This window comes from Ambystoma mexicanum, chromosome 7p (assembly GCF_040938575.1).
Source record: "Ambystoma mexicanum isolate Mex_15411 chromosome 7p, UKY_AmexF1_1, whole genome shotgun sequence".
Classification (NCBI taxonomy): Eukaryota; Metazoa; Chordata; class Amphibia; order Caudata; family Ambystomatidae; genus Ambystoma; species Ambystoma mexicanum.
This window is the reverse complement of record NC_090939.1, coordinates 880,657,736-880,670,699: the sequence shown is the minus strand read 5'-3', so window position 1 is coordinate 880,670,699 and position 12,964 is coordinate 880,657,736. Positions and strand designations below refer to the sequence as shown.

General features: G+C 48.6%; 1 protein-coding gene across 1 annotated transcript in view; it reads left to right on the top strand.

Annotated features, from left to right (window-relative positions):
- Positions 1–12,528, top strand: part of CFAP97D2 (CFAP97 domain containing 2) — a 211,647-nt gene extending 199,119 nt beyond the window's left edge. The window contains exon 5 of the mRNA XM_069637120.1: positions 11,670–12,528. Coding sequence (XP_069493221.1) covers positions 11,670–12,206 — 537 coding nt within the window. The 3' untranslated portion in view covers positions 12,207–12,528. The remainder of the gene's footprint in view (positions 1–11,669) is intronic.
- The last annotated feature ends 436 nt before the right edge of the window (positions 12,529–12,964 follow it).

The following is a 12,964-nucleotide window of genomic DNA, read 5'->3' as shown; positions in this document are numbered from 1 at the left end:
GTAGTAATCCCTGTAAGGGAAGCAGACAAGAGAAAGGGATCCTAAGAACTTTGTACAGAATGTAATTAGCTATGGGGGTTAGCCATACTATTTTTAATTTTTTTTAAACGTGTTTATTTTTGTTCGATACACAGGAGAACATACATTATAACAAGCAATTTCTTGGACAAATATTAAGCCTCTCAGGCTCTATTCCCTCTGTCATCCCTCCACCCTTCAGTCCTCGCCTAATTATCGATCCTCATCTCGCTGCATCGAGAGATGGCGCTCGGCCGATAGGGCGTTTGCTATTGCCCGCGGCTTGAATGTCAGAGCCGGGTAGCTCTCATCATAATCAACCAAGGGTGACCATATATTCATGAAACGATGAAGCACTCCCCTTGATGCCGCTGTAATGTTTTCTGCAATAAAAATGTCCCACAGTTTTAGCCACCACAAGACCATCAGAGGGCCCTCTGGGGATTTCCATGACCGTGCTACCGTGATCCTGGCAGCTAGTAGCAGCTGAGTCAAGAGGGCTGCCGTTCTGCCCGATCTTGGGTATACACCTGGGATCGGGGCTCCAAGTAAGATTGACTGTGGTTCTAGAGGTAGCGTGATCTTTGTTATATCTGTGATCGCCAGGGTGCATTGGGACCAAAATTGTTTCACAACTGGGCATGTCCACCACAAATGTATAAATGATCCCGGGAGGCCACATTAGCGCCAGCATTGGGGGTCTAAGGATTGGTTAATGCGATGTAGTCGGAGTGGGGGATAGTACCATCTTAGGAGCAGTTTATGGGCACATTCCCGATTAGTGATGCAATATGAAGAGGAGCTTGTGCGTGACCAAATGTCTATCCATGTCTGGTCCTCTATTGCATGACCAAGGTCGGTTTCCCATTGCGCCATGTAGGACGCTCTGGTGATGAGAGAGTTTGTTTGCAGTAGTTTCTATATTGTTGAGATTCGACCTCGATGTGGGGGGTCTGCGAGTGTCAGCTCCATGGGGTCCAGTTCTCATGTGGCTGCCAGGCGAGTTGACGGATGGGAGCACCAGTGTCGTAGCTGAGCATATGAGAACCTGTCAGTTTCCCTTAAGCCAAAGGCGCTCTTACATTGTTCAAAGGTGAGGGGGCGATTCCTTTCAAAGAGCTGGTCCAGAGTGCAGAGACCCCCGGCGATCCAGTTGTTAAAGTTTGCGGGGTGGGCTCCTGGGGAAAACGCCGGGTTATGGAAGACTGGGGCAGATGGGCCCAGGTCTCTGGGGATGCCTCTATGTTTACGAGTCAATTCCCAGGCTTTCAGGGTGTGCTTGGTGCTAGGATAGCTGGCCATGCTCTTCTTGAGGCGAGAGACACGTGTAAGAGGAACCGGAGAGGGAGAGGTAAGCGGGATTGCTCGATCTCTGTCCATCTTGGTCGATTCGAACTAATGATCCAAGCCTGCGTACGGGCCAGTTGCGCCGCTACCTGATATCTCTGGAGATCCGGGACTCCCAGGCTTCCTAGATTCGGGCTGGTCAGCATCGTCTTCAGTGGAATTCTTGACTTTTTACCATTCCAAATGAACTGCATCATTTTTCTCTGGAGACGTTGAAGAGGGGGCCTGGGGATCGTTATCGGAAGAGCTGAGCAAACGTAGAGGAGTCGAGGGAGGAGGTTCATCTTACACGCTGCTATACGGCCCAGAAGTGAAATCTCTTGAGAGCGCCAGCGTTCGAGGTCTTCTTCCAAGGACTTAAATAACGGTTGAAAGTTCGCTCGATAGGTGTCTTCTGGGTGTGCTGTGATCCGGACTCCTAGGTAAGGTATTGCCTCTTCCGACAATTGGATCGGGCAGAGGGCTCTGAAGGATGCTCTGTCCTCTGAGTTCAGTCTCACCCCTAGGGAAGAAGATTTAGTGAGGTTAATAGCGAAGCCAGAAGCTTTGCCGAAGGAGTGAATCTCGGCCAGGGAGGACCTTAGCAATTGGGCGGTGTCCGTTATGGTCAGCATCACATCATCTGCGTATAAGGCTATCTTATGTTGCGTGGGGCCCACCTGAAGGCCTTTAATCTCGGGGTTAAGGCGAACTCGCTGGGCCAGAGATTCCATTATTAAGGCAAAGAGCAGCGGGGACAGCGGGTATCCCTGTCTGGTCCCGCAGGATAGGGGGATCGGATCAGACAGGAAGCCGTTAACTCGAGGCATGGTCTTCAGGGATTGGTAGTTCACCAGGATGGATTTCTGAAATGTGGGGCCGAAGTGAAAGGACTCTAGAGTGAGTCGGAGAAAGGACCAGTCCACTTTATCAAAGGCCTTAGTCGCGTCGAGAGCCAGCACTGCCAATTTGCGTGAGTCTCGTTGCGCTATCTCCACCATGTTTAAGACTCTGCGTATGTTATCTGGGGCCAATCTATTCATGATAAAACCAGTCTGGTCGGGGTCAATGATGTCTGGGAGTACCCTCGCCAATCTTTTGGCCAGGACTTTTGAGTATAAGTTAGCGTCTAGATTTAACAGGGAGATCGGTCTGTATGCCGCAATCTCTCTCGGGTCCTTTCCTGGTTTAAGCGCAAGGACCGTGATCGACTCTTGCATCGATGGGGTAGTTGTTCCTGTGACCACGAAGGAGTTGAAGAGTGTCGTCAAGGGGGCCACCAACTGAGGGCGGAAGATTTTATAGAAGCGGGTTGAAAACCCGTCCGGGCCTGGGGCTCTTGGACACTTGATGGCCATGTCCACTTCCTCATAAGTGATCGGGGACTCCAGGTCATCTCTGGTTGCTTGTGAAATCTGGGGGAGAGCTGCGTCTTGAAGGTATGCTTGTTGGTCTCGCAGAGATCTAGGGGACGCCGTCATCGTGTCCTTGAGGTGGGTCACTGCGATATGTTGCTTATCTCCTTCTGCAAATTGGACTCTCCCCTGCGGGTCTCGGAGGCCTAAGATTGTGTTTCTCTTCTTTATCCTTGCCAGCTTCTCCACCAGAAATGTATTCGCTTTGTTTCCTTTGGCATAGTAACTTTGTTTAGTTCTGGCTAGCTTCTAGGCTTTGCCTTCTGCATAGTGTTCTTCCAGTTTCTTCCAGGCTATCTGGAGGGCCCGGTGAGTTTTAGGCGTCCAGTTCTTTGCTTTGCATATTGCTTCGGCTTTCTCCACTTCGACTTGTAGGGCCTGGCGAATTCGACGCTCCCTTCTGTGATATGCTGCTCCCTGTGAGATCAGGACCCCTCTAACTACTGCCTTCATCGCGTCCCAGGTATTGGCTGGTGAGGTGTCTTCATTCCTATTTTCGCTGAAAAAGTCTTTGATGGCCTTTGCTGTCACGTCCCGTAGGGCCATATCGCTCAAGATCGGGTCATAGAGTGACCATGTGCGCTTTGGGGGTGGATCCGGGTCGTAGGCTCTCATTGTTAATATGATGGGGGCATGATCTGATAAAATTCTAGGGCCTATGATTACATCGTCCGTGAAGGCCAACGCTTGGGGAGAGGCCAGCAAGAGGTCAATACGTGAGTAGGTTCTGTGCACATAAGAATAGAATGAGTAGTCGCGGGACTCTGGGTGTAGGACTCTCCATGTATCTACCACATCCAGGGTACGGAAACATTTGAGCAAGGCTGTCGCAACGTTATAATCTTTGTGGGCCGGGGGATGAGATTTGTCCCTAGTTGGGTCTGGGACCCCATTAAAGTCTCCGCCTATTATTGTCTGGCCCTCTATAAATTGCGATAAGGCCTCTTCCAGGGTCACGTAAAACTCCTCCTGCTTTTCATTCGGGGCATAGACCGAGATCAGTGAATATAATTGGCCTAGTAGCCGGCATTTGATCGCCACAAATCGGCCTTCTGGGCACAGCAAGGAGTCCAAAATTTGAGGTCAGAGGTCCTTAGCGAAAAGTATTGCTGTTCCCCCTTTCTTGGTGCCATTCGCCGCTATGAACTGCAGCGGGAATTGTCTGCTACAGAGCCGAGTGAAGTCCGCTGGGATCAGGTGGGTTTCCTGGAGGAATACCACTGAGGCCTCCTCATTCTGGACACGTTGTAGGATGGATTTTCTTTTCTGCGGCGCATTCAGGCCATGGACGTTGATTGTCAGGAATCAAATTTTCCGGTGTGGCTGCGGGGATTCCTGCTCCCTGTCGAGTGGGGGGGATGCTTCCGGAGGGGAAGGATGGTGGGGGTTAGGCATCATCTATAGGCTCGGCTTCTATGTCGCTCTCCGGTGATCGAATTTTGTGTTTTCTCCAACGGGAGATCGAACAGAACATTTTGGGGGAAGCCAAGGTTTACTTTCCGGCCGGTCCCCTGGCCAACAGGGCCAACATTTTAGAGGAGGCCGGGGCTTCCTTCCCGGCAGATTCTCCGGCCAACAGGGCCAATTCCGCCCCAAGAGCCAACAGGGCTAGGGCCATCAAACAGGACTGAGTTTGTCTCCAAGGGTGGGAAGGTGACATACACATTGGAGTGGGGGGAAGGACTGCAAGGGACCTGCGGCAATCTTATTGTTGATCATGTTGCAGCAGGCATAAGCTTTTGAGTTGAGGGTCTTGTAGTACTGTCTTATTTTCGGCGTCTCTGTGTCTTTGACCAGGCAGAATGAGACTGAGTCCGAGGAGGCAGACGTGAGTCATCAGGGGTGGGAGATGGACTGCGGGGGGACGCAGGTCTCGGAGAGGTCGGATGGAGGATAGACTCAGCGTCCTCAAGGTGACTTATCGAGTGCTGGGTCCCTTGGTACGTAAATTGGAGAGCCGTCGGGAATAGCCATCGGTAACCGATCTTCCGGCTCTGCAGGAACTGGGTCAGGGGTTTGAGAGCTCTTCTCTTATGCAAGGTCGTGAGGGAGAGATCCTGATAGATCTGCAGCGGGGAGCTCATGAAGGACAGTTCGTCTTTGGTGCGGCTGATCGCTGCTAGAGCTTCCTTAGTAGAATAAAAGTGGACCCTAGTTATCACGTCCGGAGGGGGATCCATGCACCCCCCCCGTCTCGGGCGCAGCCTATGGGTTCGGTCAAGGATCAGCTGGGTTTGGTCCATTTGCGGGAGTAAGGTTTGAAAGAAGTTTCCTATGTATTGTGGAAGATCTTTATCCGGGACGGATGAGGGCACTCCACGGATGCGCAGGTTATTTCTTCGGGCCCTATTTTCTAGATTTTCCTGCTTAAATTCCAGTAGCTCATTCCTATTCTGGAGTGCGTGGATTGCTCGCTGCATCTCTACTATGGAGGCATCATGACTTTGAGTTAAATCCTCGACCTCACTCAGTCTCTGCTCCGCCTCCGTGACTTGCTGGTCCGTATTTTCTAGTTTTGCGGTGAATTCAGCTATGCAAGATCTAAATTCTTCTTTAATGTCTAGCATAAAGGCCTGAATATCCCCCTCAGTTGCTAATTTTCCCTGCTCCTCAGAGGACTTCTGCGGAGTGAGTTTCGGGGGGTCTGGTTTCTTGGGCTTGTCTGTCGCCAGCAGCATTACGGAGATATCAGCAGTTTTGGTTCCCTTTACAGACCTCACCATTGCAGAGCTCGCAGAGCCCCGTCTTGGATGAACGGAAAGGGGATGAGCAGGGCAGACCTGCAGGCGCCTCACTTAGGTGGAGGTCTGAGGCTCTGCAAAGGCGGTGATACAGCGCTAAAGAGCTGGGAGTCTCTCTCGGCGAGATCTTTCAGAATGTTCGTGAGGAGTCAGCAACAGTGGGATGATCAAGAAACCCCAGGGAGGCCTGTCCTCCAGTGTGGGTCGACCAGCAGTAAGGAAAGTGGGCAGGGGCGCTCCAGGAAGTAGTTGGGCCAGAGGATGGACTCGAGCACTGTGTGGCAGGTTTGGCTGTTTATCAGAAGGGCCCTCACAGCACCGTAGCTCTGCAGTTGGCAGGCCATTCGGTAGGTCTCTCTACCTTGCCAACATTCCCATGCAGAAGGAGCTCAATGAATAGCTATGTCCCGGGTCGAACCAGTAGGGGGGAACTCTGTGCTACTGCTTCGCTGGCTGCCAGCCCCAAATGGAGGGAGAGGGGGGGGCAGCTGCAGGCCCAATGAATCTCACTCAGGAGAAGAGGACCGGGCCTTCCCAGGGTGGCTCCGGTCCTCAGCCCGCCCAGGGAGTTACCTGCTGCAGCAGCTCTTCGGGGGCTCGGAACGAGGCCGTCTGAACCGCGCCCCTCACCCGGCCAGGAGCGGGCAGGAGAGAGTGGACACCGGTCGCGCAACGCCTCAGAGGTGCCTACCTGGGTCCCGGCAGCTCTCCCCTCACAGCCGCCCCCTCGGCAGATCCGGAGGGCAGGAGCGAACGCCGAGGCCACCAAGGCTAGCCCTCCGCTCGATTGCGTTCGGCTCCCCCGGGTTCCGCATCTTCGTCTCTGGCGGGGATAAGTCCCGCTTTATCGACGGGCGCTTGTCTCTTGGAGGAGCTTCGCCGCCTCTCTTTGGGTGCGTTGGCTCCGCGTAGGAGGGAAGCATTAGGGTCGCTTCTTCGGGCAAGCCCCTCCTCCAGAGCCGGTTCAGCCGATGCGGGGGAGCGCCACTCTCCGGAGCGCCGGAGTCTCACTCGCACTTGTCTGGGGCGGGAGGGGGCCCAGCAACCCGCCGATCCATCAGGTTAGCTCCGACTCCAGCGGGATCGGAAATTCCACTCACCCCCTGTCTCTCCTTTGCCCGCCACTCACTGCCTTGGGCTGGGGCCATAGCTGCTGGCGGCCATCTTGAGATCGTAACTGTGGGCCCCGGGGGGAAACATTAGGCTGGAAATTTCAGGGGTTCCGCGGAGCTCAGCCGTCTCAAAAGCGAGCTATGGGCGCCTCAGACTCTCATGAATACATAAGTTGAGAAATCATAGCTGGATGCCTGCTGCAAAGGCTGTGTTTCGCTGGATGCCGCGGGACTCGAGCGGGGCCATTAAAGGAGCGGCCACATCGGTGTCGATCCAGGCCACGACCCCCAGCCATACTATTTTTAATAATAAAATAAATGTGCGTACCCAGGGACGTCATTTCACCAAAATGCCAGGGGTAGCGGAAGTGACATCACACGACCCTTGACCCCTGAAGACATCACAGGAAGTGATGTCATTTGAACCCACCCCGAAGTGATATCGCGGGAAGCGATGGAACACGGCCTTTCACCCGTTGACAAAACAGGTAGTGGCATCACATAGCATTGTACACTACGAAAAATAGAGTTACAATATCACTATAATGTGATGTACATTTCATACAGGAATAGATCGCCATATGTATCATTAAGATCAGTGTGTATAGGCCCATATTACCAAATTACTGTGAATGCAAGCAGACGTCCATGACCAAATAGTAATGATGTGTTATTATACAGCACTTACACTTAAGTGCTTTATATAGAAAAAATGTACACCCAGTATCACCCAACCTGTGTTGGTACTCATTTATGGACCCCAGAAGGATGAAAGCCTGAGTTGAGGCGTTTAAGAACAGACAAAGGCGCATTTTTTTCTTTTCTTTTAGAGGTCGCAAGGGAGAGCACAGAGGTCGCAAGGGAGACCTCTGGCGACCCCTAAATGACGTCCCTGTGCGTACCTGCTGCTTGGCTGGGAAGATGGTGGACTCCGGCTTCTAAGGAGGCTTGGAACGCAGATTTTCCCATGAGGTAAAGCCCCTGTTCCAAGCATCCTGATTGGCTGTGAGGCCCCCTGGCCAGGCACAGTGTATACTGTGGTTTCCTTGGTCAATATTTTTTCACTGAATTTAACAGGGGTGTGTTATGGCAACGTAACCATAATTTCACTTTAACACCTTGTTTTCAATGAATATAAACTGGAAACTTGGGGAAAATGCCTTAAGCTGTTTCAGCCTACTCCCATTCACTTTTCCATTAAGAAAAAGGGGCTTCCATTGAACACCTGTAGCGTAAAAACCGCTGGATTGATTTGCACCAAACAAGAAACAAATTGGGCACCAAGTGTCGCAGATATGCCTTTGTTGTTTTGGTTAAAATCCGTCCAATAGTTTTTGATTTTAAATTGACAGGTTAGGGGTATGCCTGGTTCAAAAAAATGTTTCTATCGCTCCAATGGTGCATTGCAGTAACCTAAGCTTTAAAGAAATTTAAAAAAATGCCCTCTTGTGTTTGCAATTTTGCAAACCGTTTTCTTGGGAATGTTGCTGTAAATTTGCTAGCGAACCAAGGGAGGGTCCTCAAAAAACTATTTTCAAAATTAGGCTAAAAGACCAAGTAGGTCATTTTGCAAAAAATGTACATTGCATGCAGGGGGCCACTAGCATTAGTACTTATGTGCTTTTGAGTCCCCTGCCTGCAATTGTAAACAGTTAAAAACCGTGTTTACAAGTGAAGAGTAAATTCAAGATAAATTGCCTTTACTCTTCATCTTCACTCTCTACTTCTTTAAAAAATGTGAAGACAGCCTGCAAATTATGCTTTACAGACAGCATTTACAATGTATTCTTATCGAATCTGCATGCTTTTTAGTAGGTGATTAAAAATAGGAAATATGTATAATAGATTGCCAGCCTATAGTTCAGATAAAACCTACTTGCATTGATTTTTCCCCAAACTCTTTTGCTAATATCGTTTGCATGATTTGTATGAATTGTTCCCAAAAAGCCCTCTCTCGCATGGGCCCCACCAAAATGTAGATTTTGGAAAAAATAGGTTAAACGGTTTGAAATGTAATGAGAGAACAAAAACGCAGCGTTCAGCCTTTCCCCACTCATTCTCCCATACAGAAAAAGTTGCTTCCATTGAACACCTGTAGCACGAAAACTGCTGGACGAATTTGCACCAAATAAGAAAAAAAAAAGCGTTGCAGATATTCCTTTTTTAGGGTTGCTGTGAATCAGCCCAGTAGCTTTTTAAAAATTCAACAGAGACGAGAGTGGCGCACTCTCAAAAACTTGAAATGTGCTCAATGGTGCATTGCAGCAGTGATGCTTTGCATAAATTAAAAGCCACCATTTTTTTTTGTTAGCTCAATGCAGGAATCCCTCAGGAAGCCGAAATAAAAAGTGTTCAAACGAGATTTGGATGAGGGGAAAGGGTGTTTCACATTAGAATAGGGGGGAAAGAGGACCATGTTGGTAGTTGGAGAGGCTGTGGTTGGCTCTAGATCACGTTTTGTGGCAGAATGCTTTCATCCTACTGCAGGAATCCTGCTGGAAAAGCATGGAACTAAGACAATACTAGATGGCACAAACATTGTACAATTGTTCCTTTACATATTTGCATTTGTGGTAAGTCAGACATAGGAGGCGGACAAGAGGACACGTTTGAACAAGATGCTTCTTTATTTTAGAAAGCAAAGAAAACCTCTTCTAAACCGTGCCTCTACAATGGCTTCCCCACTACAAAAAAACAAAACAAATGGGTGCTTATCAGGCTGTCTAACATATAAACTCTGTTCTCTGTCAAAACCTATGCTGGCTGTTCTAATGCTTGTCCTATCACTATGAAAAGAAAGAAAGACAACTTAAGCTTTAGTTTAGTTTTACTCTCACCTTGGGTAAATCAGTGGTGACTGGTTTTCTGACCCCCACCCAAGAGTTCTCAAAGTTTTTTCCAGCTCTTGGCCTGGTAGTTTCAACAAACAACCACATGTCTCTCATTGTCCTATTGGCAAAACAGCAACTTCATCATCCAGTCCGAACAGTTTCTGGTGTATTCCTTCTTCAGGGATGCATTAAACATAACAGGTTCTCCTAGTTTGTATAGGTCGATAATCACAATTTGCTCATTATGCCTGGCTGTATATCACTACTTTCAGCCTCGAGGAGGCTACAGGCCTGCTTAACTCACCTTTGGTTGTGGTTTCTCTCACGCCCTCCTGGGTCCTTCAGTTTATCAGGCCGGCATGGGCTGCAGGCTTGCTCAGCCCTGCTTTCATTGTGGTTTCTCTCATCCCCTTCCTAGGGTTTTAAGATTAGCAGCCCGGCTTCAGCTATGAACCTGCTCAGCCCTGCTTTTGTGGTCAGTTCTGACACCCTCTCGGGGGATATTTGGTTTCTCAGCCCTGTGTGGGCTGCTTTGCTTGTGAGTTCTTGCACACACTGAAGGGATATTCAGCTTTTCAGCCCCGTTTGGGCTGTGGGTGTCTCTTACACTACTTTGCCTGTCAGTTCTGGCACCTTCTAGTGGGGTATGCAGAGTATCAGCCCTGCATGGGCTTGGTTGTGGCCTCACCATCCTCCACCCACTCATCCTGGGATGCCGCTTACCTTCTCTTCAGCGGTGATGCTCGGTAGTGGTGTCTCTGGCCAACACGGACCTGCATTCTCAACCTGGCTCTGCTCTACATGGTCAGCTTCCCTGTGTTGGTTCTTCCCATTCAGGACTTTTGCGTCAGAGAAGCAGCATGCCAGTAGATCTCCATTCAATTGGTTTTGCTTCTTCTCTCAGCGGTCCCGGGTTCGCCGGGTTCCCCCCATCGTCAGAGAGGCAGAATTCCATTTACTGCATGAGGTCTCCACCCACCATGCCAACTGAGTGGCTCTCCGGCTCTGTTCCTCCTGTGAGAGGAGACTTCCGGCTCTGCCCGTCTGTGCAAACCGGCGTTTCGCACTCTCTGGCTGATTCTCTGTCGCTTTGTTGATATCCAGGTTTATTTAGGTCCCTCGCTGTAATGGAAGGGAAGATTCCATTGGTCCTGGTTTTCACAGAGAGGCGCCAACAAATACAGGTCAGAAACCAAACCATCCACTTTAAAGGGGCACTGTACCTGATTGCCCTGTTCAGTTCCCATATAACCAACAAACACTTGGGACTTTGCAGTGAGGGGAGGTGAAATGAAATCCTTACTTGTGCATTCCTTGTCCCAACAGGGGGTGGGAGGGTCACCCCCAACGGGATCCCGACACTCGCTTGCACTGTCCCCTAGGGTGGGTATTGTGTAGAAGGCTCATCTCCACAGACCCTTAGGAGTGGCTCCCCCTTAGGGAGAAGGGACACATTTCCGGGATTTGTCACACATTACATTACACATATTTACACTTTTAGGCACACGAGATAAAGCATAATACACATTTTCGTTAAAAGGTGAAAGCTTAACGTGCTGTGTGTCATTGGTTCTATACCCTGTCAGGTCAGCTCAACCTCCCATCCACGCCCCCAACATGACACATTGAGTACCATATCGTGGGTAATAATTAAGGTAATGAGTAATATTGGTTATCAAGTGCTATAACCTGGATTCCTGGTGATTGCAGCGCTATATAAAAAAACAGAATTATTATGATATGCTGAAGATGATATTAGAATGCTGTGTTGCAGGTTCCAATGTGAGCAACTTAGCCACCATACCTACAGCACTCCAGATAGCTTTCCTACAACTCCCATAAGCACTAGCCAGTCAAGTCAATGGTGAGGGATGATGGAAACCATAGTCCAAAACATTTTTTAAGCTGCTTTTTGCCGCCTCCTACATTAGTAATACTAAATCGGTAATTTAAAGAATAAACAAACAATATTGGGTGGGGGTCTTAGGCATAGATTTGCAGTGCTTTCAAAGGGTATCACTACATAAGTGTTCAATGTGATATAAATTCTTTAAGGGGTTTCATGAGCATCACCATCAACTGATCTCCAAGAAGTATCTCTCGCTGAAAGTATACACAAATAGAGACTGAAATGCTGATCTGCTATACAACAGAAATGCAATAGGAGAATGAAAACGTATTGTGCTGATTAACTCACGTTTCATATGTTTTTTTTATCTGTTTCAGACCCGGCCAAAGGGAAGCAAAAAAATAGAAAGGGAGTCAAGTAAAAGCAGGCCAAAGAAAGAGGACAACCAGGCAAATGGCACAAGGGAAGCAAGATCAGAGGAAAAATCTCCTCAAAAAGGCAAACAGCAGCCAAAAGCAGAAGTAGCTGGGGGCAAGCGAGAGGAAGCCAAGCGGCAGGATCCCAAGGCAGAAAAAATACCAAACAAGGTGTTGAAAGATGAGAAGCAGAATTCAAAAAATGAGAAGCTACCAACGCAAAGAAATGGAGAAATGCAGAGGGATGAGACAGAAAAAGTGAAGAGTGAAAAAACCCAGCTGACGAAAGCTAATCGTGAGAAAGAGAGCGATGGAGAGGAAGAAACGGATACACAAGAAGAGCCAACAGAAGATGAAGAACGTGTGGAAAGTAAAACTGATGGCCCAGAAGATGTGCCAGATACAGATGGGCGGTCTACTGCGGCAGATGCTGGAAGCAATATGGAGGAAGCGGAGCAGGATAAGACTTACAGTAGCCGCACTTCTGAACATGATTGATTACTCTGGATTGAATTTTTGACGCAAATAGCGCAAGTTGCTTCGATTGGCCAGCAAATTCCAGACACTGATATTAAAATCAAATGTGGTTGTTTCACTTTTTCTTGACTTAGATAATCCCAACCTTCTGTGACCTTGAAAATAATTATTTCGAAGAAGAGAACAGATTTTAAATTACGACCTACCCAGATGTTGTCAGAGATGACTAGTGTGAATTAGAGGAGGCAAACACATTTTCTAACATCTTTTGCATTTTGGTGTGCTTGGGCAGTTTCAGCAATGTGAGGACAGTATTCTACAAAATAAATAATATTATGAGTGAGAGTGTTATCATTTATTTATTGTTATATCTTCCGAACCCTTGTGCTAAATACATTTAGAAAACTGATGCTGAATGCTGTTACATGGGTTATAAACATAAATGTATCTTGTGGAGTAGGCTGAAACGATAGATCTAAAATGGTTTAAGCCAGTTTATGCAGAATGGCCTTTACTGAGCAACATTGAATCACATTTTAAATAGCCTTTTCAGACATGTTTTAAAGACTGTGTGAAGTACGATGAACAGAAAACCCAAGACAAAAGTGGGGGTCAACATCTTTCTTTTCACACCACAGGATCGGTCAGGCTAGGCTCTGATAGGGCCCAGACGTTGAACTAGAACCTAAGAGACATGGCTATAATAATATGTCAGGATGGATACTGCAGCAAGTGGAGAGAACTTAACAGTGAGGCAGGGGTCCACCCCTATGATCCCC